This window comes from Hyaena hyaena, unplaced genomic scaffold (genome assembly GCF_003009895.1).
Source record: "Hyaena hyaena isolate Hyena2069 unplaced genomic scaffold, ASM300989v1 scaffold_454, whole genome shotgun sequence".
Taxonomy (NCBI): Eukaryota; Metazoa; Chordata; class Mammalia; order Carnivora; family Hyaenidae; genus Hyaena; species Hyaena hyaena.
The window spans coordinates 657,237-684,985 of record NW_024081086.1 but is presented as its reverse complement, the minus strand read 5'-3'; the positions used below and the strand labels follow the sequence as shown (position 1 = coordinate 684,985).

The following is a 27,749-nucleotide window of genomic DNA, read 5'->3' as shown; positions in this document are numbered from 1 at the left end:
AGTCCTCGCGTCCTCCCGAGGCGGCTGCGGGAGGTCGTCCTTCCTCCGGGGAGCTCACGATCCGCAGCGAGGCGAGGGGGAGCCGCGGTCACAGACGCTCCCCCTCCTCCCGGCGCGCTCCTCCTTCCCACAGAAAAATGCGTTTCCAGGCAACCGCGGGCCGCGGCGTCACTTCCTGCCATTTAAACTCGGGTCCCCACCCCTCGCTGCCCCTTCTCTGCGCTTCCACTCCCCCTCCCCTCGGTCGTGGGCTTCATTCACGCTTGCCGGGACTTGGGGAGGGGGCGGCGGCCCCGCGCGCCCAGCCGCCGCGAGTCCGGTGGGCGCCGCGCGCGCACCTGTTGTCTGCAGGGCCCGCGACCCTCCGTCCAGCCCTCGGCCGGCGGCGGCGCGGCAGCCGCTGCAGAGCCGGCCCGGCAGGTGGCCGCGGGCGGGCGCGGACGAGCCGCCGGGCGCGGGGGCGCGATGGCGGCGGCGGAGCCCGCGGGCTCGGGCCAGCAGGCGCCGCAGGGGCAGGGGCAGGGCCCGCGGGCGCCGCCGCAGCCTCCGCAGGCGCAGGCTCCGCAGCCGCCGCCGCAGCTCGGGGGCGGCGGGGGCGGCAGCAGCAGGCACGAGAAGAGCCTGGGGCTGCTCACCACCAAGTTCGTGTCGCTGCTGCAGGAGGCCAAGGACGGCGTCCTGGATCTCAAAGCGGTGAGCGCGGGAGGCGGGGATGGGGGCGGACGAAGATGCCCACGGCCCCGGAGAAGCCCACCCCCTTGAAGCGCGGGGCGGGCGGCGTGGTGTGGAAGCGCCCCGCGGGGACCTGGCGACCCCCCCCCCAGAGCGAGGGCCATGTGGCCGCTGCCCGGGCCCCGGACTTCGGGAGGGAGGGGGAGGGACCAGGGGCCGGGGTGGCCCGGCCGGGCCGCACGACCAATGGGGCCCGGCGCCGCTCGCGACAAAGAGCTAAGGACCCGGAGCGCGCCCGCGTGGCCTCCGCCGGCGCTGGAACCCGAGGGCGCCCGAGTGTCCTCGCTGCTCCGCGTCCACCTGTGGCAGAGGCGCGGGGCGGGGACCCTGGCACTTTGCCTGGAGACACCTGGGGATTGCTTTTGCTGTTGGGAATGGATGGTTTTAATAGGCTATTCTAGTTGAGACCGTGTTCCCGTTGTTCAAAACAAAACAAAAAACCCGATTTTGCCACCTCTTCCAGATGAAAGAAAGAAAAAAAGAACTTTCCACACTCATTCCCTTTGAAATAATAATATTAATTAAAAAAAAAAACCAACCTGTTCTTTGTACACTCTTTTATCATCCTGATTGGCGGGGGGGGGGGAATATTTGATTTTTAACTTAATTTTGTATCTGATACAGATTTCTAAAAGTGAGGTTTCTCATCGCAGAAAAAGGGGATGTTTTATAGCTTTCCCTCAAAGAAGTGGAAGCGCTCAGTAAACTCTCCTGTTTCTTGAGAACGTGTGCTTCCGTCTTTTATTACAACTCAGACTTTTCAAACAACAACATGCATCAAAAGCTGTTGGGTTAAACAAAATGACTTAACTGTTCCAGGCAGGATTTGGAAGGATTCCACAACGCTAAGGACAGGAGAATGTGATTACTTGAATTAAAATTCAACCAAGTACCCCAAGTTTAAGAACCAAAGCTTTAAAAACAGAAATCACTGCAGACCTCTCCTAGGCATTTCCCCGATATCTGAAGTCTGATTTTACACTGATGATTGGTCCCAACAACGAGGGGAGTGTAGGTGGGACCACCTTACCTGGCTTGAAGTGTGACGGAGATCGTCAAGGCTGTGCCCAGATCAAGAGAAGCGTCACCTGAGAGCATATAGAAAGCTCTACTGCAGAAGTACTGCCTGGAGGTAGAGAGGAAGGCTCACGGTAGCCCCGGTGCTGTTTCTCAGACAAGGCTCTTTTCTTTCCCTGAGCACAGTAGGTGTTTTTTAAGTGATCCCTGAATTAAATTATCTGGATTCAAATGAGGCATGATGTGTGCATTTTGCATTTTGGGAAGTAGTTTCTACTATCTTCTTTTGGAAGTGTTACTCCTGGAGTTTCCCCCCAACTCTGGAAATTCCTTGTTCTTTCTACAGCCTCTTCCTCCCTTGCTTCCTCCCTAAATGTGCTTTAAGGCATATATAGTACAGCTTGTCAGGAACTTAAATGGATTTGGTTTAAAGGATCTCAAAGGATGCTATGAGGTCATCAGAGAGAGCCATAGTTGTTACAAAACATGGCTTGCGAACTATCCTTCAAAATCTAGACATTCAGTTGTATCTGGAATTTACTCTGTAAATGGACTGTGCTTTCTGTAGAGGGAATCAAGGAAGTTTGGGGTTTTCCAGATACAGCTGCACTCTGAGAGTTTAACTTTGAGGGCTTCTTTCTCAACTCACCTGGCAAAATGATGGAACTTTGCATTACTTGCTTTCAAATTCTTAGGCTTCCACCTGTTTCATCTGTGGCCATTGAATTGTTCTCCAGAAGTCACAGAGGCAGTGAAGTGAGTAGAGAGTGGAGTTTAACAGTTCATAACATTGTTTCATTCATCCTGGAACTTTCTTTAAAAGTTTCAAAGATTTCTGCAGTAACATTATGTCTCTTTATATCCGTGATTTTTTTACTCCTAAAGAGCACTTTGAGTATCTTTCTTTTTCACACATGTATGAAAAATACACATATTTCGTTCATTAACATATATTTTTCAGTTATTTACATATATGTGTAAAATCTTGTAAAAATCTTACAGTGAAATCTTTCCAGTGATGCTTCTTGCTATGAACCATGACATACACTACTGAAAAATAAGAACATAATGCTCTATATTAGTGATGCATTTCTTCTTCATAATGTAACGAATTGAGGAGGTAGCCTAATAAAGCAAATAAGTTCTAATAAAGCTGTTCAAGTATAACTTAACAATCAGAAGGGATTAGAAACACCATGAAAGTGGTTTGAGAAACTTATATCTCTTTCTCACACCACGTAGTCTCATTTATAAAAGTGGGTACAATAGTCACATCTCTTTTTTTTTTTTTAAATGTTTTATTTATTTCTAGGAGAGAGAGAGAGAGATAGCGTGAGCAGGGGAGGGTCAGAGAGAGAGACAGTCACAGACTGAAACAGGCTCTAGGCTCTGAGCTGGCAGTCAGCACAGAGCCCGACGCGGGGCTCGAACCCACGAACCGCGAGATCATGACCTAAGCGAAAGTCGGACGCCCAACCGACTAAGCCACCCAGGCGCCCCTAGTCACATCTCTTTATTCCAGTGAGATGGCACATTATCTCATGCTCCTCTCAAGCTTTATCTGGTTTGCCAGTTTATGCTGTTAATAGCTAGCATTTATTGAGAGTTTGTTCCAGTCTTAATTAATTAATATTAATTAATAATATTAATATTATTGTCTTAACAACTTGGAAACTTGGTCCTAACATCCCCATTTCACAGATGAGAAGACTGATACTGATATGTTAAGTAACTTGCCCATAATCATGCAGTAGAAAGTGGCAGCTAAGATTCGAAAGTAGACCATTTTTCTTACTGTCTATGCTGTAATTCTTTTAGTATTCCTTAAAACAAAATAAAAAAAAAAATCTTCTCATTTACGTTTTTCATCTGGGTAAGAACACAGAATGCTTCTTGTAATGAAAAACACATGATTATTTTTATCCCTCTACCCATGACAGAAGAGAAAGGTATTGAGCTACTACTTGAAAAGTGAAGGTATTGATGGCAAATTCCACATGATTTTACAAATTAAACTAGGATTCTACTTTTCCAGAAGTAAGAATTTAAAGAACTGTTAAGTTAGTCAGAACTGTCTATATGTTGTTTTGCAAATTCCTATTAAATGTAATTTCTGAGTTTCCTTACTTGCCATTTTGGCACTTGAACTTTTTAAAGCATGATTAAGATTGCTTATCTTTTATTATAATGATGTTACTAATTGCAGGAGCCCTAGGTTAAAATGATAAAGTGTTTATGTTTCTTATCTCACAGATCCCTGACTCATACCCATTTATGATTAGCTAATTAATATTTGTCCCAGATGAAATGAATAATTTAACATCTTAGTCTGTGACATAAAGCAAAGATTTCGTGTCACAGAATAAATCTGGAATTAGCCTGAGTAAAGATATATTAGTAGTACAGCCAGAACTTTGGTGCATGCTTAAAAATTCTCAGGACACTTTCACTTCTAAGTGTATAGCCCCAAGATTTGGAAACCAGGTCTTAAACAGATACTTATATACCCCATGTTCATAGCAGCATTACTCACAATAGTGAAAAGATCGAAGCAATACAAGTGTTTATCAAGAGATGAGTAAATAAACAAAACGTGATATGTACATACAATGGAAGATTATTAGCCTTAAAAAGGAAGGAAATTCTCACACATGCTACAGCACAGATGAACCTTGAAGACATTATGCCAGTTACAAAAAGATAAATACTGTATAATTCCTCTTGAATGAAGTAACTAGGGTAGTCAAGTTCATAGAGACAGAAAGAAGAGTGATTGCCAGGGGCTAGGAGGAAGGGGAGAGAGGGAAGTTGTTAATGGGTCGACGCATTATGGGCTGAACTGTGTCCTCTCAAAATCCATATGGTGAAGCCAGAATTGTCAGTACCTCAGGACGTGACTGTATTTGGAGATAGGGCCTTTAAAGAGATGATGAAGTTAAAATGAAGTCATTGGGATGGGCTCTCATCTGATCAGAATAGTGTTCTTAGAAGAAAGGAGATTTGGACACAGATGCCAAGATGTATGTCCACAGAGGACACAATGAGAGGGTGGCCATCTGGAAGCCAAGGAGAAGAGCTTTATAAGAAGCCAAACTGGTGAACAGCTTGATTTTGGAATTTTAGCCTCCAAAACTGTAAGAAAATAAATTTCTGTTGTTTAAGCCACCCAGTCTGTGGTCTTTTGTTACAGCAGCCCCAGCAAACTAATACTATGGATTTGGAGTTGGGCAGATGAGAAGAGGTGTGGAGTCTGGTTGCATGTCAGTGTGAATGTACTTAAAACTACTGAAATGTACACTTAAAAATGGTTAAGGTGATAAATTTTATACCACATGTATTTTACCAGAATTTTAAAAACATGTAAAACAACAACAGGATACTACGGACATACCTACTAGAATGGCAGAATAACACAAAACACTAGCCATACTGGATGCTGGTGAGAATGTGGGGCAACAGGAGCTCTCATTACTGGTGGGAATGCAAAACGGTACAGACCCCTTGGAAGACCGTTTGGCAGTTTTAGGAAACTAAACACAGTCTTCCCATATGATCCAGCAATCATACTACTTGGCATTTACCCAAATGAATTGGGAACTTATGTCTGCCTGCATATGGGTGTAGATAGCAGGTTTATTTATAATTGCCAAAACTGGGAAGTAACTAAGATATCCTTTGGTAGGTGAATGGATAAATAAACTGGCATGTTCAGACAGTTGACTACCATTCAATGTTAAAAAAAAAAAAAAAAAAGCTCTCAAGCCATAAAAAGACATGGAAGAACTTGAAATGTATATTACTTAGTGAGAGAAGCTGATAGGAAAAGGCCATATACTGTAAAATTCTGACTTTATAACTTTCTGGAAAAGGCAAAGAGATCAGTGGTTGCCAGAAGTGAGAGAGCAGAGCACAGAGAATGGTTAGTGTAATGGAACTACTGTGTATTGTAATGGTGGATACGTATCATTACATATTTGTTAAAATCCATAGAGTATATATCACCAAGAATCAACCCTAATGTAAACTATGGACTTCGAGAGATTATGACATGTCATTGTAGATTCAAGAATTTTTAAAAACTTTTTTAACATTCATTTTTGAGAGACAGAGCAGGTGTGGAGGAGGGGAAAAGAGAGAGGAAGACACAAAATCCGAAGCAGGTTCCAGGCTCAGGGCTGTCAGCAGGGCTCAAACCCACAAACCGCAAGATCATGGCCCGAGCCAAAGTCTGACGCTCAACCCACTGAGCCACCCAGGGGCCCCTAAATTCATCAGGTTTAACAAATGTCTCACTCTGGTGAGAGATACCAACAGTGGGGGAAGCTACGCCCGTGTGGTAGCAGGGTATATGGGAACTCTGCTTTCTGCTCAGTTTTGCTGAGAACCTAAAAAACTGCTCTAAAAAATAAAATTATTAAAAATGCACAACATAAAAAGCTGATCTGGATACATCTCTTCCAGTGACTGATAATTCAACATCAACCCAAGATGCATGGCTAAGTAGAAAAAAAGTGCTTAGAAGACTAAAGCTCTACAACACTAATAAAAAGGATTGCTAAAGCTGGTGTGCCAGATGCTTTACTTGTATGAGTTCGTTTAATCCTCATAATAAAAGTGTAAAGGAGATATATCTCCATTTTGCTGGTAGGAAAGTGAGGTATGATGAAGTTAAGTGGCAGTCAGTATCCATAGTATTTAAAGCCCCATGTTGGATATAGAGCTTACTTAAAAAAAAAAAAAAAAAAAAAAAGAAAGAAAGACAGAAAGAAAGAAGAAAAAAGAGAAAGAAAAGTTTTGGAGTGCCTGGCTGGCTCAGTCCGTGGAGCAGGCAACTCTTGATCTTGGTGTCATGAGTTTCAGCCCCACATTGGGCAGAGAGCTTACTTAAAAAAAAAATCCACAGTAAATGAATATAAGTCCACGTAGTCTGATGTCAGAATTGATGCCCTGAACCATCATGGTAAGCAAAAGGTGTACCTACCTCCAAAGTTTTGGTATCATTTCAAAAACAACTTTGTTACAGTACAAAATAATAATAATAATAATAATAATAATAATAAGAAGAAGAAGAAGAAGAAGAAGAAGAGGAATAGGAGGAGGAGGAAGAGGAAGAAGAAGAAAAGGAAAAAGTCAGCCATCTCGCTTTTCCAGCTCTGGACAGGATAAAAAGGCTTGTAGCTGAGATGGTTCTGAGTTCTTGGCCCCAGCAGTGTGTTCTTGGGCAAGCCTCATATCCTGTGTACCTTACTGAGATAGAATGTGCAAGCTGAATATAGTTTCCCCAAGGAGGAAGAAGGAATGAGCCACCATAGCTGGTGGCAGTGCTTTGTAAACCAAAAAGTATCAGGCAAGCTTTATTTTTGCACCAAGCTAACAGCCCCTCCACCCCCACATTTCAGGAAAAGTGGAGGCCTGAAAGAGATAATAACAGTATTTCTCAATGTATAAATGAAATAGCAGATGCATCAGAATCTCCTGGATCTTATTAAAAATACAGATTCTAATGTCAGACCAGAGAGCTTGGATTACATAGGGCTAGGGAAGGGCCCTGGGAATTTGCATTTTAGACAGATACCCCATGTGATTCTGATTTCTACTGACATTTGAGAGCCATGGAATGAATCCTGCTGCCTCTCTTTTTCCCACCTTGTTCACAAGTCAGAAATAACTTCTGGTAATAGGAGTTAACGGTGAGCTGAGTTGACTAAGAGCTAAGATTGGTGAGTGCTACACTTGGGAAAGTGAGAAGTTGGGGATTGAAGAGGTCCGCCTTTCAATATGCTCTGAAATAGTCACTGTTCATGTCTTTGAATTGCAACATATTAGAGCTCTTAATCTTACACTGCTAATTAAGAAGCCTAATTTCAAGTGGAAATGAATCACTTTTGAGAATTATTTCTATAACAGAATAAAGGAAAATCCACTTTTACAGTACAATCCTCGACTTTTAGGGAGAAGAGGAAAATCCCAAGATTTTGAAAGTTTGCACTTAATTTTGAAAAAGAGCAAAATCAGCACAACTTTCACCAAATCTCCATTATTTGTGATTTGAGCGACTAAGCAACAAATGCAGTGATGCTCAAAAGGATGCAAGAGCCTCAGTCAGTGGGGAAGGAGTCCTTCCTTGAGTGAAGAGCTTGTAGAGACAGGAATGTACACATTTGGGGAGCATTTTTAGCAAGGGTGGAAAGGAGTTTCCAGTTGAGGCCTGCTGTTAACTGTGAGATTATATTAGCAGAGTGTGCTGGTATTTTACTTAGGCTTTCACTGATTTTATACCTCATTGTCTTTTTATAACTATGTTATTAAAAGTTTAAAGGTAACTGTTAACAGACTGGAAACACACTTTGAATTGCTATCACACTTTGGGGGGGGGGATTACATAAAAAGATTAATAAATCCATGAAAGCATAATATTCAGAATACATCAAATGAGTAATAACTGCTTCGTTTCTATACTACATGGGAATGTATGTAATTCCTTTTTCTTTTTAATAAAGTTGTTTAGATGAAAAAGAATTCAGGCAATTCTGGTGTTGACAAGAAACTCACCAACAAAGGATTCAAAAAGTATAAGGCAGACCAGGCAAAAAAGAGAGAAAAAAATCGGGGTGAAAATAGTAACTTTCAGATGAAGTCTACCTTAATATCAAGAGTACTAAATGGTAGGGGCGTCTGGGTGGCTCAGTTGGTTAAGCGTCCTACTTCGGCTCAGGTCATGATCTCACGGTTTGTGGGTTCCAGCCCCGCATCAGACTCTGTGCTGACAGCTAGTTTAGAGCCTGGAGCCTGCTTCAGATTCTGTGCCTCCCTCCCTCCTTCTCTCTGCTACTCTCCCGCTTATGCTCCGTCTCTCTCTTTCTCTCAAAAATAAATAAACATTAAAAAAATTTTTTTAAAAAGAGAGTACTAAATGGTATAGGGGCTCCTGGGTGGCTCCGTCAGTTGAGCATCCAACTTGGGCTCAGGTCATGGTCTCACCGTTATGGGTTCGAGCCCCGTGTCTGGCTCTGTGCTGACAACTCAGAGCCCGGAGCCTGCTTCAGATTCTGTCTCCCTCTCTGTTCCTCCCCTGCTTGCACTCTGTCTCTGTCTCTCTCTCAAAAATAAACAAACAAAAATATTTTTAAAAAGAGTACTGGGGCACCTGGGTGGCTTAGTCGGTTAAGCGTCCGACTTTCGCTTAGGTCATGATCTCGCGGTTTTTGGGTTCGTGCCCCGTTTTTGGCTCTGTGCTGTCTGCCAGCTCTGAGCCTGGAGCCTGTTTCAGTCTGTGACTCCCTCTCTCTCTGACCCTCCCCTGCTCGCGCTGTCTCTCTCTCTCTCTCTCTCTCTCCTAGAAATAAAAAAAATAAAATAAAATAAATAAAAAGAGTACTAAATGGTGTAAACTGTTAGGAATCATAAAAGAAGGAGAAAATAGGATTCAAATGGGGTGAATGTTTTGGGTAGGGAAATACACCTTTTTATATCTATTTTTACTCTTCAGAAGGTTTTTTTTTCGTACTTCATTGTGCTTGATGATCTTTCAAAGTGTTGAAGTTAGTGATACAGGTAGGGGTGTTCTATTATGATATACCTTTCCATGAACAAAATTTCCTTATTACTTTAAGGGAGAAATTGGATCAATAATAGCGATAATAGCTAACACAACTGTAATGCCTACCATGTGCCAGGCACTCTTCTAAGTGTTTCAGACGTACTTATTTAATCCTTACAATAGTAGCATCTTAGGGACGCCTCGGTGGCTCAGTTGGTTAAGTGTCCAACTTCCACTCAGGTCATGAGCTCGAGGTTCATGAGTTCAAACCCCTTGTCAGGCTCTGTGCTGCCAGCTCAGAGCCTGCTTTGGAGCTTGGGTCTTCAGATTCTGGGTCTCCCTCTCTCTTCCTCTTCCCCACTCGTCCTCTGTCTGTCTCTCAAAAATAAGTAAAAAGAAGCAAACGAAAAAATTCATACAGATCAGGAAATTGAGGCACAGAGAGTCTAAGTAAGTTGCCCAGGGTCATAAAGTTAAAGTCGGGCCTAGAGGTGTCTGGATGGCTCAGGTTGGTTGAGCATCCGATATTTGACTTTGGCTCAGGCCGTGATTCCCCAGGGTGGGGGGATAGAGCCCCACATAGGGCGGAGCCTAAGATTCATTCTCTCTCTCTCTCTCTCTCCCCCCGCCTCCCTTCCTCCCCTCACCCACTGGCACTCTCTAAAAAGAAAAAAAAAAAAGCCAGACCTATCTCTGTGCACATTCCCTCACTTCCGTGCCTAACATCAGCAGGATGATATGTGCAGAGGCAAATCCAAGTGGTAGAATAGCAACTGCACACTCAATTTTGTTCTTGTTTTAAAAAGTTAATACTTAAGAGAATTTTCAAAGTAGTTGAAAACTTAGACAGGAGATCTAGAGTTTCCAATGTATGGATTTCAGAGTTTCATTAGGTTTTCCTACTTACATAAATACTTTACCAAATATCTTCTTTCTTTCTTTTGAGTAATCTTTGGTGATTTGAGTGAAACAATAAAACTGAAGTTCCTTTTTATTATTTTTTTAAAATGTTTATTTATTTTGAGAGAGAGTCTGAAGCAGACTCCACAGCTCTCAGTGCAGAGCCTGATGTGGGGATCGAACTCATGAACCATGAGACAATGACCTGAGCTGAAACCAAAAGTCAGACACTTGACAAACTGAGCCACTCAGGCACCCCTGAAGTTCCTTTTTAAAAGTGTATGCAGAATTTATTAAAAGGTTCAAGCTTCCAGTTATAAAATAAATAAGACACGGGAATACAGAGTATAACATAGGGAATATAGTTACTAGTATATAACAACATTGTATGGTGATAGGTGATAGCTGGGTTTATCGTGTTGATCATAATGAATATAAATGTTGAATCAGTAAGTTGTACACTTGAAACTAATAAATTATGTCAACTATACTGCAACAAGAACAAATATAAAAATAAAAATTAGCACAAATTTAAAGCTCGAGCAATTGCATTACTAGGTATTTATCCAAAGGATACAAAAATGCTGATTCTAAGGGGCACATACACCCCAATGTTTATAGCAGCATTATCCACAATAGCCAAAGTGGAGAGAGCCCAAACGTCCATTGACTGACAAAGAAGATGTGGGGTGTGTGTGTGTGTGTGTGTGTGTGTGTGTGTGTATGTGTGTGTAGGAATATTACTCAGCAATCACAAAGAATGAAATCTTGCCATTTGCAATGACATGGATGGAGCTAGAATATATTATGCTAAGCAATATAAGTCAGAGAAAGATAAATATATGATTTCACTCATGTAGAATTTAAGAAACAAAACAGATGAACACAGTGCAAGGGAAGGAAAAAATAAAAACAGAGAGGCAAACCATAAGAAACTCTTAAATACAGAGAACAAACAGGGTTGCTAGAGGGATGTTGGGTGGGGGGATGGGCTGAGTGGGTGATGGGCAGTAAGGAGGGCACTTGTGATGAGCACTGGGTGTTGTATATAAGTGATGAGTTACTAAATTCTACTCCTAAAACCATTATTACATTATATGTATACATTAGATGTATACATTATATACATCTAACATTACAAGTTAGATTTATTTAAATCTAACTTGATTTAAATAAAATTAAAAAACAATACTGGTATATCTATCAATATCATGTTTATGGATGACAGTTTGGTGTAGTGAAAGGACTGGAGATTTTTTAGGAGAAATTCCTTTGGGGCAGGATACTGAGTGGGAATCAAAATACTGTGTGCTTAGTGCTGCTTCTTGAGGGAGCCCTTTTGTATCCTTAAAGTAAGTTCTTTATTTTTGATATTTAATTTCCTTATTGATTTAACATCCCCTTCAGACCTATTGTACGCAATGGCAGCCTCTTCCAGGAACTCTCCTTTTTGCCTCTACCTTAAGTAATCTCTCTTTTATTCAGCCACTTACAACACTTTACTCTATGGATCGGTTCAATTTCAGACCTCATTCTCTAACACAAGGTGTTACACACAGCCTTAGGTATGTACACAGTTCTTCTGTTACAAGTACCAGGGGCACTTTGCTTACTCAGTGCAATTGTTATAGCTTGGGAGTTTTGATGGCACACCGCACTTATTTAAAATCTTGAAATTATAAAGCCCATTTGAACAAATTTTGCCACAAACTTATTTCATGAATATGTAATTAATGCCAAATTCCATATGATTATCCATTAGCTTTCTGAGTAGGTATCCTAGCAAATGGGGAAAATGGTGTAAGTTAAATTGGATAACATCTTCCAAAGATCCTATTACACAGTTATCCCATTACTGGCTTATCAATGGTCTTCTTAACTTGGGTTGAAATCAAACGTTCTACATGTTAATTACCTTTAGCAGTATTTGAAATTGGCTAATAATCAGTCCAAACCCTAGAGGACAGACCAACAGAAAACCCATGTGGCACAGTTGAAAGTCAGTTCACTCAGTTTTTAAAATGTCTTAAAAATATTTTATGGGCACTCTGGGTGGTGCATCACTTGGGTTCTTTTCACCTCACTGTCAGCCTCCCCTCATCTGTGTGAGTCCATGCAAGCACATGTAATGAATTGGTTTTGTAGAGTATTTCCATGGCACCTTTTTTACTTTTGGATTCTCTCCTAATTTAGTGTAGTGTTAGTTTCTGAAGCAAGGTAGCTAAAACACTGAGTACACAGGTACTGACGGTTATGGTCCTGGAAGAGAGTCAAGTACTTGCTATACAGATGGAGAACCTGAAAGGCAGGATGTTTCCCATAGTTATTGTTTTTATATTAGTGCTTTTGAATGCAACATCATGCTCCATCAGAAGAACATTCTTGAACAAATGAGCTGCAACTAATCTTAACTCAAATAAACCTACCACATAATCTCTCTCCTTCCCAGAGTTAACATGGGGTCTTAGTGGACTCATTTGTTAAAGTGAAGGGGTGGGGTAGGAAATTCTTTAAGCCCTTTTTAGCACTTATATTCGATCTTAGCTCAAATGGGTCTCGCTTTAAATTCACGACTACTAACTTCAAAAGGACTAGTAGTGGGGGCAGAATTCCTTTTACACTACCTACTCTCTTACTCTCCTAGATGAAGATTGTTCACTTTCTTTTTTCTAAATTTTCCTGATTTATCCTGCCCACCTCTTAATGGCATCACAGGCTTTAATTTTTTTCCATGTATAGATAACACAGTTTACAACTGGTGACATATTTTTAATTTTTTTTAACATTTATTTATTTTTGAGAGAGAGAGAGTGAGCGAGCATGAGTGGGGGAGGAGCAGAGAGAAAGGGAGACAGAATCTGAAGCAGGTTCCAGGCTCCAGGCTCTGTGACGGAGCCCGACGCAGGGCTCAAACCCACGAACTGTGAGATCATGACCTGAGCCAAAGTCGGACGCTCAACCGAGCCGCCCAGATGCCCCAGTGGTGACATATTTTTAGGAAAGAATTTAATGTTTGGAAGGGAGATGTTTTTCTTTCAGAGGGTTATGTTTGTTTATTTTTCCCTCGAATTGAGTTGGTTTGGTATAAATAGATGCTTCCTTTATGTTTTATAGGTCAAATCTATAATAGCAAATGTAACTTTTTAAGTAAATTTGATGCATGCACACGTGCATTTACTCAATAGCTAGGTGGCAACATGGGATGAGAATGTACTTATATCGTACTCTGCCTGCCCCTTGTACCCAGCCTGTTGTCCGGTGCTGGAGAAAAGTGCTCACTGATGCTTGTGGGTCTTGCTTTAAATTCACGACTACTAACTTCAAAAGGACTAGTAGTGGGGGCAGAATTCCTTTTACACTACCTACTCTCTTACTCTCCTAGATGAAGATTGTACACTTTCTTTTTTCTAAACCATTAAACTCTCCTTCTTCCCTTTCCTCCCCCTCCACTTATGAGAAAATAGAAAGTAACCAGAAGGGCATTTCTAACCTCTCTTCCTACCTTGTCTACTATCGTACCTGCATGTGCACCGGGCACTTGGCTGGACTTCAGTTATTAATATGTCTGGTGATTATCTAAGGCTGTTCCTCAGACTGTCTGATTCACATTCCCCCTTGCCTACCTACAGCTGTCCCTTCTCTCTCCTTCATGGTTAATTATCCCTCTTCCCCCATTACTGGACAGTTCTTATCAGTATAACTCACATGTTGAATTAGCTCCCATCTTTAAAAGAAAAGAGAAAGGAAGGGGAAAAGCTTCCTGGCCAGACCCCACACCTCCCTGCAGCTATTGTCCTATTCTTCTGTTCTGTTTCTGGATGCAGCAGAACTCTTTTTTTTTTATTCAGCATAATATTTTGTGTGTGTGTGTTTCTTTTAAAAATATTTATTTATTTTTTAAATAGTTTGTTGTCAAGTTGGTTTCCATATAACACCAAGTGCTCATCCCCACAGTGCCCTCCACCATGCCCATCACCCCCATTCCCCTCCCCCCACCCCCATCAGTCCTCAGTTTGTTCTCAGCATTCAAGAGTCTCTCATGGTTTGCCTCCCTCCCTCTCCCCAACTATTTTTCCCCTTCTCCTCCCCCATGGTCCTCCGTTAAGTTCCTCCTAATCCTCCTATACGTGCAAACATATGGTATCTGTTCTCTGCCTATTTCGCTCAGCATAACACCCTCAAGTTCCATCCATGTTGCTACACATGGCCAGATTTCATTCTTTCTCATTGCCATGTAGTATTCCATTGTATAGATAAACCACATCTTCTTGATCCATTCGTCCAATGATGGACACTTAAGCTGTTTCCATGTTTTAGCTATTGTGGAGAGTGCTGCTTTGAACATTGGGGTTCATGTGCTCCTATGCTTCAGCATTTCTTTATCCCTTGGGTAAATTCCTAGCAGTGCTATTGCTGGGTCATAGGGGAGTTCTATTGTTAGTTTCCTGAGGAACCTCCACACTGTTTTCCAGAGGGGCTGCACCAGTTTACATCCCCACCAACAGTGTAGGAGGGTGGGTGCAGCAGAACTCTTGAAGAGTTACCCACTCTAGCTTTCCTTCCACTCTTTGTTGGGATCTCTTCATTAAGGCTTTGACTCCATTACTCTGCCAAGACAGCTCTGACCAGGGTCACCAGTGACCTTGCCAAAGTCAAATCCATGATCAGGTCTCACCTGCTCATCTGACTCACCCTGACAGCAGTCCTTGACATGGTCACTCTTGTACTCTTCCCTTGGCTTCCAAGGCCCCACTTTTTCTACCTCTCTCTCTTCAGTGGCAAGTTGCTCCTCACTTCTCAGATCATAAACAATGGAGTATGCTGGGGGCAGCCCCTAGACATCTTCTCTTTCTGTGCTTACTTCTTAGGTGAATCCAGTGGGTTCCATCCCTGTGACCTAAAATGTCTCTTTACTGATGACTACTGAATTTGTATCTCTGGACTTGTTTTACGCCACACCCTCTTGTGTCCAGTGGTCTTCTGAACTTCTCCCATTGGAGGTCAAATTGTCCAAAGCTAAGTTCCTGATTTCTGGTGCCTCAAACCTATTCTTCTGCAGTCTTCCTCATGGCCTGTTGCTCATGTCATAAACTGTTGAGTTACACTTGACTTTGCTCTCGGATCTACTGCTTGCTATACCTTCAAAATATATTCTGATTCTCAGCATTTCTAATAAGTCCACAGCTATCTCCTTCATCCAAGCCACTACCATCTCTTGAATGGGTTACTGCCATTGCCTTCTCACTGGCCTCTTTTTTCCTACCCAGAACAGCCAGAAAGAACCTTTTAAAGCATGGCACCAAATCCATGTGCTCGGAGCCTTCCAGTGGCTTTCCACTGGGAGTACGAGCTGAAGTTTTTACCATGGCCTGCAAGACCCTCATGATCTGGCCTCTTGATATATGGTGTTATTGTCTTTATCTCTCTCACTTCTCTTCCCACCATCTCTTCCAGATTCTCTCCCTCTTTTCCTTTTTCACCTTTTCTCTCACTGTTCTCCCTCTCACTCACTGTTCTGACCATATTGGCTTGCCTGTCTTTCCTTCAAGATGTAAGCATATTCCCACTTCAGAGCCTTTCTTTGTACTTGCTGCTTCCTGTCAGATGTTCTCAGAGGTCACTTTCTACATTCAGTTCAAATGCTACCTTATTTAGGGAACTTTATTTAAAATTGTTAACTATAGTCCCTACATGCATTCCTACCACAATTATTTGTTTACTATTAACTTCTTTCCCTTCTTTGAAGGCAGGGATTTTGTTCTATTACTACTCTATCCACGAGACACAGAACAAGCTTGGCACATCATAGGTGCTAAACAAATGAAGGTGGTGGTTGTGATTCATTTTATGATTCTGTTAAGTATGATGTCTTGAATTCTTCATAAAACTATAAGATTTCACACAAATTTTCAAAATACTACATACAATGTGATGGGTCCATATACACAACAACTCTAAATCTCATCCACGATCCCCTGCTTCAGTCTGTACTTGATGATGCTGTTACTTACCAGCATTGAAGTATTCATTATGCAGCAGACATTGTGCTAAGATTATAGTTTAATTTTTTTTTAAATGTTTTTATTTTATTTCTAGGAGAGAGAGAGAGACAGCGTGAGCAGGGGAGGGTCAGAGAGAGAGGGAGACACAGACTGAAACAGGCTCTAGGCTCTGAGCTGGCAGTCAGCACAGAGCCCGACGCGGGGCTCGAACCCACGAACCGCGAGATCATAACCTAAGCGAAAGTCGGACCCTTAACCGACTAAGCCACCCAGGCGCCCCAAAGATTATCTAGTTTAATCTCTACAATTCAGATATGTCATTACTCCATTTTACAAAAAGGGAAATGAGGCTTAATGAGTTTGAGAGCAGCTGAAGACAGGAAGTGTGGGCACTGGGATTGGATCTCTGTGTGCCTAACTCCAGAACCTAACATCCAGAGAAGATGGGGCTACTGAATAAAAGCCTCCAGGAGATCCTTTTAAAGTGATATCTTCTGTATATGCTGGTCCTTAATGTGTTTATAAACTTAAATAGAAAAGTAAGAAATAATGTTTAGTTTTGGAAGTGAAAGGACTAAAATCTGTTAAACCATAATAAATTATAAACTAGATTATAAACTTTTTTCTTTTTTAAAAAAATGTTATTTATGTTGATGGGGTGACAGAGAGAGAGAGAGAAAAAGAGAGACAGAGAGAAAGAGAGAGAGAGAATCCTGACGTGGGACTCCATTCACAACTGTGAAATCATGACCTGAACTGCGATCAAGAATCAGACGCTTAACTGACTGAACCACCTCAGTGCCCTGATAGATTATAAACTCTAAAAAGTTTTGAATTAAAAGCGAGCATTGGTGCCTCTCTGCCTGGATGACTCTTACAATCTAGTTTATACAAACATGTCTTAATACCCTAACCAGTGAACTATTGCTATGGTTGTGAAGGCTTTTGTGTGTGAGTACATGGATGTGGATAACGTAGAGCTGGCTTGGAGTCCTCTGGGTTACTTCTTAAGTGGGCCTCTTCAGAGGGAAGTGAGAAATGAATCCTCAACTTCAGATTTTTATAGTTAACTTTGCAGGAGATTATTGCTCTTTAGAAAAACAGCCTCAAAACACTCAAGAAACTTTATGAAGGGGAGGAAACTAAGTACAAGGAAAGAGAAAATCAATGAAACCATGCTTAGTCCTACTTTTAATTTTTTGGTTCTCTAGAAGAGACAGAACCAAACTAGTCAGTTGGAGACTCAGCTTCAGTTCCTGGTTCTTCATTCTCTCTGTCATGCCCTACTTACTCTCCTGGCCCACTCACTGATTGAGGCATGATTCCCCTTCCTGAAGATCTGAATGATTGCACAGTGGTACATTGGTATTTTGGTAGCACAATAAATGGATTCATATAATTGACATTAAATGCCTGTGAAGTTGGTCACACTTGCTCCCTGTAGAAAGAAAGTCCAGATTGCAAACAATATGCTGTCCTGGATTGTGTGTGTGTGTGTGTGTGTGTGTGTGTAGCTATGTTTTTTTAAGAATCAAGAAAGTATTAATGCCTCGGGAGAGCTGGGGTAACCAATTATATGAAGCTAAAATCTGTTCCTTAATTTGGATAGTGTGCTGAATATTGTAAGGACATAAATGTGTTTTTTCATTACTACCATGACCCTTATAACATGACTCCACATTCAAGACAGTATTGTCTAACTCGCCCTGGAAAAAGAGCTGTAGAATAACCTCTTTTATAAGATTCTGTCTGTTCCACTGGGGAACAAAGCTCATAAATGTGAGTGGGAACCAACCAGAGAAACAGTACAGCGTTCCCACATTTATTGATGTCATGATGGCATGAAATCTTTTTGTTGACCTTACTTTTGTTGAGTGAGACTACCAAGCTTTTGTATATTTGCTGGTACCACAACTTTGTGCTATGCATTTTGATTTCTTGTTGATTTTATGCTTTGTGTTGGGATGGCATGAATCACTCCTCCATTTTCATTGAGTTTAAAAAAGGCAGATAGTGTATTTCAAGGCACTGAAAGTTTGTGTATAATTTAGAATTCCCCAAATATCTAGTTATGAACAAGTTGCTGAGATATAATTTTTCAAAGTTCCAAAAAACAATAAGGGCTGTTTATAAGTGACTGTTTATGAACAGATAAACTAGGAAGTCACGTGGTAGATACTTAAGAGCACCTCCTCAGGATTAGTCCGTAAGGTGACATGAAGTATTCTTACTGTGTTCTTTTTATTTCTGTGGGCTCTGTGTCATGACCCTTCATATAGTTTTTTCCTATTCTAACATCTGCTGGCTTTTAATTGGGTTAACTTCTTTGGCATTTGCAATGTTTGAGAGATGCTTTCAACATACCCAGCTATTGTTTTCAGGCAAGTGACCAGGTCAAATTTGGAATTGGGTTCTCATGCTGTGAACTTAATAATCAACCCTTTTTGGCTTTAAAATAGGAATTGCCCTTTATTTCATTGTTCTTTGTCTCCCCCCCTCCCCTTTTTAAAAACAGGCTGCAGATACTTTGGCTGTGAGGCAAAAAAGAAGAATTTATGATATCACCAATGTCTTAGAGGGAATTGATCTGATTGAAAAAAAGTCAAAAAATAGTATACAATGGAAGTAAGTTGCAAACCAATACCCCACTTTAAAATCTTTATTTCTCTTCCTAATGCTCTGTAAAATCTGACCTACCATTTGGCTCTCCCTCTCTCTTGGTCCTCTATTCTCAACAGGCCTCATCTTTCCTTGGACACTGCTCTGAGCCTATGTATGGCACTCCTGTGTTGGGACATTCCCTTGCTCTCTTCACTGATTTACTCTGAAAATTCAAATTTTATTTTCTTCCTCAAGCTACTCATCTGGCACACACTGCATACTGCTTTGTATTATTAATCCCTCTCTACCTAAGTGTTTAGCTTCCCAACTAATATACACTCCTTTAGAACAGGAACTATGTCCTATATATAGGAATATGTACCTTATACAGTAGCTGGTTGAAATGCATGTTGTCATTTGTTAACTGTTGAATGTTCGTATGTTTGAATGTGAAAAATACTTTGTTCTGCACATTTGTCCTCTTTGGCCTTAGTTTTTTGTTGTTGTTGTTGTTGTCTTGTTTTGTTCTGTTTTAAAGCCAGAGTCTCACCAAAATGTTAAAAGGTTGTAATTTACCAGCATCTCAGTCTACATCATGAGACTTCCAGGTGTAACTATATAGTTTTGACATCCTTTTTTCCCTCTTATTTATTTTGAGACAGAGAGAGCAATGAATGGGGGAAGAATGGGGGAGGGGGAGTGGGAGAGAATCTCAAGCAGGCTCTGTGCCCTACATGGGACTTGAACCCGTGAGCCATGAGATCATGACCTGAGCTGAACTCAGACGCTCAGCTGCCTGAACCACCCATGTGCCTCAGCTTTGACATCCTTTTGGTGCTCATCACTAGCCTGCCCTTCCAGATGACAAACACCATTCTAGAAACATAATGAGAACTTTTTTTGACTTTATAAAAATTTTTATTTTCTATATGGCAAAAACACTGAGAACTTTTGTGATTCGACTGTTTTTTGCCAATAAATTTTCTAAGCGAGTATGTTCAGAGGTGCGATGTTTAAATTTTCTAAGGATTTTAATGCTTGAGTTTTAGACTAGCATAAAGATTTTTGTCTTGACTAGATTGCTAATTCAGTTTTATTACTATAAAAATTAAGTGATGTCAACCTGGGTCTGATACTGGATATATTGATTCTCATATGTTTTTAAGAGGTGTAGGTGCTGGCTGTAATACTAAAGAAGTCCTAGATAGATTAAGATATCTTAAAGCTGAAATTGAAGATCTAGAACTGAAGGAAAGAGAACTTGATCAGCAGAAGTTGTGGCTACAGCAAAGCATCAAAAATGTGATGGACGACTCCATTAATAATAGATATCCTTTTAAATAAGTTACACATATAGCTGTAGTATATATATTTGTATAATGCATTCTTCCAGTCTGAAGATCAGGTACTTTATTCTAATGTTTCAGAAAGTTTTCTAAGTGGATACAGTATTTTAATTTTACAATATTATTCTAATAATTTACACTAATATTTGAAAGTTTTTACCTCTGAAAATTACAAAGTACATCTATTAATATTATTCCTGTGTTGCATTGAGAAAAAAAAGTCATCTACTTTCAACCTACCAGTAGTAGGATGCAACATGCTAGCTAAAGTGTGCTTAGGAGGTCTCTGAATATTAGAAGGAATTGTTAAATGCATAGGTATATTTAAATATTATTTTGTTCAGTGTTCTGAAGTGGTAAAAATTCACTAACTCTCAAAGTTTTGAAAAATTAATTTTAGCTTGAAAATAAAATATCATGTGCTGGCAATCAATCCAGATACTTTCTGTCTAATATTAACTGAAGAGACTATCTACTTGAGGTTGGGGACCAAGGCTTATATATCTATCTTATTAAGTTGCAGGAAAAAATTAGTGATGTGTTTCCTAAAAACCACTGTTCTCTTAGATACCCATGATACTCTTGATTTGTGAATGTACCTATACACTTGTGGAATCTCTTAATGGCATTTATCTTCTACCACCCCTCATGAATTTTTGACTACCGTATACAATTAATGTTTTATGTTTTGTAATTTGTTGAAGAAGTCCATGATCTCATTTATTTCTTTTCTATGGATCAAAGCTCCTTAACAATTTAATAACTTAAATGGGGTCTTCAAACTGTACCTTGTGGAGCCCCAAGATATAAAAACCATTGAACTAGCTGGTCGTAGACTTTGCTGCACTGCTTTACAAGATTCTGTCCATTACCAGTTCCCTAAACCATGATCCAGGAAGATTCTCAATGAGGAGGCATGTATGGCTGCTCTCCACTCCTGCTGATAGCCTCCTTTTCCCCACTATCTTTCCCCCCTAAAAGCCGTCTCCATGAAGAATATGCACTGTTTTTCACATCTCTCTCAAAGGTCCTCAAATGTCACAAAAATTAAAAGTGGTCTCTTCAGAGCAGAGGATGGACACCCCTCTCCTGGACCTTTGTCTTCACCTTTTCAGACTAAAGATGTCCCTTTTTTTTTTTTTGGTCTGACCATGTGTGGCAACACCTTCATGCGTTTGGTCATTTTGTTTATTTTGGCCTGCAGATCTATTATCTTCATGTAAATGCCTAGACCTTGGTATACATGTTGTTCCTTAACCCTTATGACAGTACATTTTCCTATGTAACTCATGAAGACATCTGTAATTGCTTTAATGGTAAGTACTGTTAGTTTGTTGTAACGTTCTTCCTCTGATCAACTTATTTAGTGGATAGTGATTCAAAATTCCCCACACCCACCCTAAGTCATTAGTTTCAGGAACTGTGGACTTTCTGTGTCACTCTACAGTGCTCTGTAGTGATAGGCTGCCTTTGTTTCTGTTCTCATGACAGTGACTGCTTTTCATAGTTTTCACTTCATTGCCTGCATTGGTGGGGTGTAAACTGTGTGTGGGAGGGGCAGCTAAATCAGAGGGAGATTAAACAACAGTTTCAAAGCCACAGACTTGGAGAGTCAGTGACCAAATTTGATCAAAACATAGTTCTCATTGGCAGTGTTTAGAAACTATGTGTGCAGTGTGCTGGTCACTAAATGAACTCAAAGAAAGCATGAGGGCAGAGTTAGGTGAATCCATTTTATAGCCAGGACAATTACTCCTAATCCTATTCTATCCCCTGTCTCTGTGTTTTCCCCTTGAGAGGACAATACAGTGTATTAATAACATCAGTGTGGGGTGGGGGAGGGGGAGTGCTGTACACCATAATTATAATACAAGTAAAATGAAATTTTGTATACATATTTATGTTACATATGGCCTATTAAACAACCTTGCGTATTATGCACATAAAAAAAAAATCTGCCGAGTGACATCTGGCTTTCCAAGACTATGTTGGCAATGTGTATGGCCTTATTGCTTTACTCTGCCACCATATGTCCTGAGCTTCCTAAGAAAGTTCGAGAAAGTCTTTTTAAATCTTCAGCTCAACAATCTGCTGTAGAATTTCGCTTTAAAATTAAGTTCACTTAAGCTCAAGATTTCACACTATCATACCTAATTTCTAGTATTCCTAGGCACTTAAGTAATTTAAAAATCTCAAGTGAACAGTGTTATTTGAGGCTAAGAGTTCTAGGAATTTCAGACTTTATGCAAGCCTCAATGAAAGCAAAATTAACTTGACAAATTGAATTTGTTCATGAGAAGAGAGCTAACGACGAGTATTTACCATCTTCTCAGATCTACTATTACATATATCACCTCATCTAATCCTCAAAAGAAGTCTGTGCAGTAAGTTTTATTTTCCCCATTTTACAGAATTAGGAACCAAAGCCCAAGGTCACTAGCCTGGGATTCAAACCCAAGCATTCTGACTCCAGAGATCACATGCTTGTCACTGTATTCCAAAATCAATAGTATTTTCTACAATTAATTTCTTTTTCATCAGGCGATACACTTTTGGCCATTCAAGCACCTTCTGGTACACAGCTGGAGGTACCTATTCCAGAAATGGTATGTAGGGTAACTTTTCTTAATGTGGATCTACTGTTTTATGGACAAATGTATTATTCTCTTTCGCTGAACAAGAGCTAATTGTGTGTAATCACTTCCAAATACTGCTTTCAAGTTTTCTATCTGAAAGTATTTATATCTGAGTTTGGATGCCTTTAGTAACTTTAGTAAAATTATAGAAGTGACTGAATAAATCATTTAACATTTTGACTGTTTTTTAATGTGATTTTTTGAGCTAGAAAATATTAAGGGAGAAGTAATGATATCGTCAATAATCTTTTAAAAAATCAGTTAAAATGACTATATAACTGATACAGCGATCCTGGCTGAGGAAAAAGTTCAACCTAAGTATCCATCATAACAGATTGCTTTAAATTGGGTCTTTTTCAAAACATTCTCTAGTTGAGTCAAAGAGGTTTACTGACTCTATGCTATGTAGAATTCTATGTTACATATATATATATATATATATATATATATATAGTTTCTTATAGCTTTGCTTATCTTAATTTTTAATGTTTCAAGTAGTTAGAAATGTTAATATTTATTCATTTGTTTATACCTAATAACCTTAAAGGGTCAGAATGGACAAAAGAAATACCAGATCAATCTAAAGAGTCATTCAGGACCTATCCACGTGCTGCTTATAAATAAAGAATCCAATTCGTCTAAGCCTGTGGTTTTTCCCGTTCCCCCACCTGATGACCTCACACAGCCCTCCTCTCAGCCCTCCACTCCAGTGACTCCACAGAAATCCAACATAGCAACTCAGAATCTGCCTGAGCAACATGTCTCCGAAAGAAACCAGAATCTTCAACAGACACCGGCGACAGACTTATCATCAGGTGGGTTAGAGCCTTTGTTTTAAAAAGTAGAGAAGGAAAAATAGGAATACCGTATTTAAGTAAGTTAGAAAGCTGAATTTGTCAGCCATGGTCATTCTGTTACCAAACACGGGAGGAAACATGGTAAGCTTAGCAAGTATTTAGTGTCACCTACACAAGAGACACTGGGGTAGGTATTATGAGAAAGATTTAAAAACAGATTGTGCCTTTAATTTTCTATTACCACGGATTTGTTTCTTAGGGGATATACACACACAATGTGATTGTATATTCAGCATATATAATTGGATACAGTATAATATGGCCAAGACTATATAGAATTATAAATAGTGAGCAAGGAAAGGATAGTTAATGGGCTTAAGAATGCAGTTTTCCTTAGAATTCCATGTTCAAAACTGATCAAAATTTGTTCATTTCCCCCCATTACTATTTACATATATCAACTTTTTAAATCAGAGGTTTACTTTGTAAGGTTCTTTCATCTCTGTCACTCTAGGATTACTGGAATGTGTCCTAATTACCTTTAAGAAAAATCGAACTAGTGTAGAATATAGCGACGTTTGCCTCCTCTCTTCATATTCCTTGTTATACTTTTTATTAGGAAAGTTTAGTTTTATAGAGTTGATAAACGGTCTCAACTCCAAGTTAGGAAATCTTGCCTTCCTAAATTGTTTAATCTGAAATGAAAATAGCTAAATCTCCCCAAACTGGGCACTAGGGATAGGGTCTACATCTAAATTATAAAAGTTCCCTTGTTGCCCAATTTTTTTTCCATGATTACATGGCTAGTATTTAGCAACTCCTTACTGATTCCAAATAAAGGGCCCATGGCAGATATTCTCTCAATATCTGAATGAGTTGTTGAATGAATGACTGAGTCATGCCAGTCTAGATGTAATACTGTAGATCATTAAAAGCTACATTGTACACAATCCAATTTGTTTACTTTACCTTTGGGATGTGTCTCATTGGAATGTGGCATGAGTCTTACTATTCTGTGAGTTCATAATAGTTAAGAGTGAGACTATTGTGATCTAACTGGACACAGAATATTTTTCAGCTTCTTGGCCTCCTTTTCTTCCTCTAGAAGTATTTCTGTATTTAAAGATATAGAATGGGGGATACACAACAGAAAGTGCACTCCTTAAAAAGCTTATGACCTAATTATAATTAATGGGGACAAATCTAAAGACAGGGAAATCTAGACACCACTAGAAGGGCAGCTTCCACAAAGCATTAAAAAAATTTTCAGCAGTTTCTGTATATGGTTTTGTACTTGAAAATAGTAGAGAAAGTTAATTTGGGATCAGATATTAGAGAGGACCTTGAATATCAGATTGAGTTGGAACTTTAGCTGACAAGCCAGTGAAGATTTGTGAGCAGGGTACATGGTAAGCAGAGGAGTAACATGATTGGGGAAGAAGATGCATTTGGCCTTAAGAGATTAGAGGCACTGGAGAATGAAGATATGGTGTCTGCAGTTATGCAACTATAAAAGAACAACATTAAGGCTAAGATGGGTATTAACAATGGAGTGGGAAAGAGAAATAAGAGATTTGAGAAATACTGTTGAGGTAAAATAAAATAAGTAACTTTGATGTGTGCGATCTGGAGATAAATTTAACTAGAGGAATGGAAAGTGACGTTGAAGTTTAGAGTTTGGGTGACTGGGAGAATTACAGTACTACTGACTTTATAAAACCAAGGAGTCAGTTTTGGGAGAATGATGAGCAGTCTTTTGATCTACATCTTGAGTTTAGAAGTTAAAAGTAATGCCAAGCACAGAGTAGGTGCTCATGGAAATGTTATCTTTCTGTAAAGTTCTATACTTTAATATTATGCTGTTGATCAAGCTGCCAGTGTTTAAATTAACTTTATTATATACTGTGTTTAAATAACTGCCTTTTCTTTCTTTATTTTTTTGAGAGAGAGTGAGTCAGAGAGAGAGGGAGGGAGGGAGGGCGGGCCAGAGAGAGGGGGAGACATAGAATCTGAAGCAGGCTCCAGGCTCTGAGCTTGTCGGCACAGAGACCGATGCGGTGCTTGAACTCATTCATGAACCTCGAGATCATGACCTGAGCCCAAGCTGGATGCTTAACCAACTGAGCCACCTGGTCCCATAACTGTCTTTTTAAAAAAGTTTATTTTGAGAGAGAGAGAGAGAGAGAGAGACAATGTGCACATGTGCATGCACATGAGTGGGGAAGGTGCAGAGAGGGAGAAGGGGAGGGAGGGGGAGAGAGAGAGAGAGAGAGAGAGAGAGAGAGAGAGAGAGAGAGAATCCCAAGCAGGCTCCATGCTGTCAGCGTGGAAACCAATGTGAGGCTCGATCCCATGAACTGTAAGATCGTGACCTGAGCCAAAATCAAGAGTTGGACACTTAACTGCTAGGCTTCCTTAAGTAATTGCCTTGTACTGTAAAAATATAAATAGAACTGTAACAAATATCACATTTCTATTTCTAGCAGGATCTATTAGTGGAGATATCATTGATGAGTTAATGTCTTCTGATGGTAAGTAGTTTAAAATTTTACTATTTAAGCATCAATAATGCTTTTCTAGAATTTATAAATGGCACAAGATTTAAAAGAAATGCAAAACATATTTTTTAACTGCTTAACATACTATGATGATTTATGAAAAATCTCCCACTTTAAAGTAAATCATAGGCATCCTTCAGAATTATTTTCCTGCATTTCAAGGAAAAAAAAGGCTGTTAAGGGGATACTTACCACCCTCACTGAATAAACTTCTAAACTGTTAGCACACTAGGCTTTTTCATGTCTGAAGAATTTGGCCAAGAAAAGTAAAATAATATATAGGTAATCTCAAAACACAGTTTTGTAAATATCCCCACAAAGGCCAATTTCAAGCTACCAATGTGAAGTCACTGAACTATTACTAACATTAGCCATGTCATCATCTAATCTGAAATAATCCTTTAAAATCAGTTGCTATAAAATATAATCATTAATAACTCTCTTGGCTTCACTTTCTTGGATTCAGTCCTGGTTCCTAACAAATATAACCAAACCTAGAAAGCTGCAACTGTTAAATTAGCAAATGGTACACTAACCACTTAGAGAATAAACATTTCTGTAGAAACAGAACATCAGCATATTTATGAAGTCTAGTTCCTATTTCTCTTTTCAAAGCAGTAGCTTATTTAGCAGAGATCAGAGGAAATACTTTGACCAGTGTTTTTGAGTTATACATTTTAGTGTGACAAGTTCAACCTAGAAAAATTTTAACCTCTATTTCTCAAGCTGTACCTATGCATACCAATGCATAAATTATCTTTAAATGAGAATCTTTCAAAATGAACACAGGTCATTAATTTGATTACAACTTTTTCTATTATATACAACTTGTTCTTATATAACACTAAGAAACATACTTTAATTTAGATAGATATATTTGAAAGTATTCTGTTAAACATCATTAACTGTATATAAAAACCATGTTTAAGACTGAATTTGTTTTACTTGCAGTGTTTCCTCTCTTACGGCTTTCTCCTACCCCGGCAGATGACTACAACTTTAATTTAGATGATAATGAAGGAGTTTGCGATCTGTTTGATGTCCAGATACTAAATTATTAGATTCCACGGAAACTTGGGACTGTTATCTACCTCTAACTGTAACATTTTAGACTTCTTAATAACCTAAGTATTTAAAATAATGAATGTAACACCTTTTTAGTTCACTGATTCTGAAGTGTTCTCTAATAATGTCTTTTTTACTTCACAAAACTTCAACCATAAAAACAAAGGGCTCTTTTCAACCATAAAAACAAAGGGTTTTTTTCAGGGGAAAAAGTGATTTAATACCCACAAATTCCCCTCCCTACCTTAAGTAATTACATTCTGGGATTTTACCTTTTCTTCCAATTCTGAATCCTTCTGTTTTCTTCCCCTCTTATGAGAGGAATGTTAAAGTAGACCAAGGTCATCAAAAACAAAAAAAGTTGGTCAGCAACTCATTCCTTGTCTTATATTTTTTTACTGCCAAGAAACTGTCCATATTTCTGTGTGTCCTCCAATCTAAACACACATTCACTGCCACTTATAAAGTGAAGGATGTAAACTAGGATATATTAACTGTTTCAGTGAACAGATTTTGTGAAGTGCCTTCTGTTTTAGCACTTTAAGTTTATCACAT

The 27,749-nt window shown here is 39.7% G+C and overlaps 1 protein-coding gene across 2 annotated transcripts; it reads left to right on the top strand.

The window, feature by feature from the left end:
* The first annotated feature begins 188 nt into the window (after positions 1-188).
* On the top strand, positions 189-27,298 carry E2F5 (E2F transcription factor 5). 2 transcript variants are annotated; one of them, XM_039253480.1, is made up of 8 exons: positions 189-693; positions 18,707-18,816; positions 19,959-20,120; positions 21,411-21,454; positions 22,680-22,744; positions 23,322-23,589; positions 26,055-26,102; positions 27,081-27,298. In XM_039253480.1, exons 1-8 carry the CDS (start codon positions 466-468, stop codon positions 27,188-27,190), a joined length of 1,035 nt encoding a protein of 344 aa, XP_039109411.1. In that variant the 5' UTR covers positions 189-465; the 3' UTR covers positions 27,191-27,298. The 2 variants fall into 2 exon arrangements, with proteins under 2 accessions (XP_039109411.1, XP_039109409.1); XM_039253478.1 differs by having other exon boundaries at positions 466-693; positions 26,058-26,102.
* The last annotated feature ends 451 nt before the right edge of the window (positions 27,299-27,749 follow it).

Coding starts and splice junctions, on each gene's coding strand:
- E2F5 (XM_039253480.1), top strand. CDS start 466: ATGGCGGCGGCGGAGCCCGCGGGCTCGGGCCAGCAGGCGCCGCAGGGG. Junction 22,745..23,321: donor AGGTACCTATTCCAGAAATG/GTATGTAGGGTA, acceptor ATAACCTTAAAG/GGTCAGAATGGACAAAAGAA. Junction 26,103..27,080: donor TGAGTTAATGTCTTCTGATG/GTAAGTAGTTTA, acceptor TTTTACTTGCAG/TGTTTCCTCTCTTACGGCTT.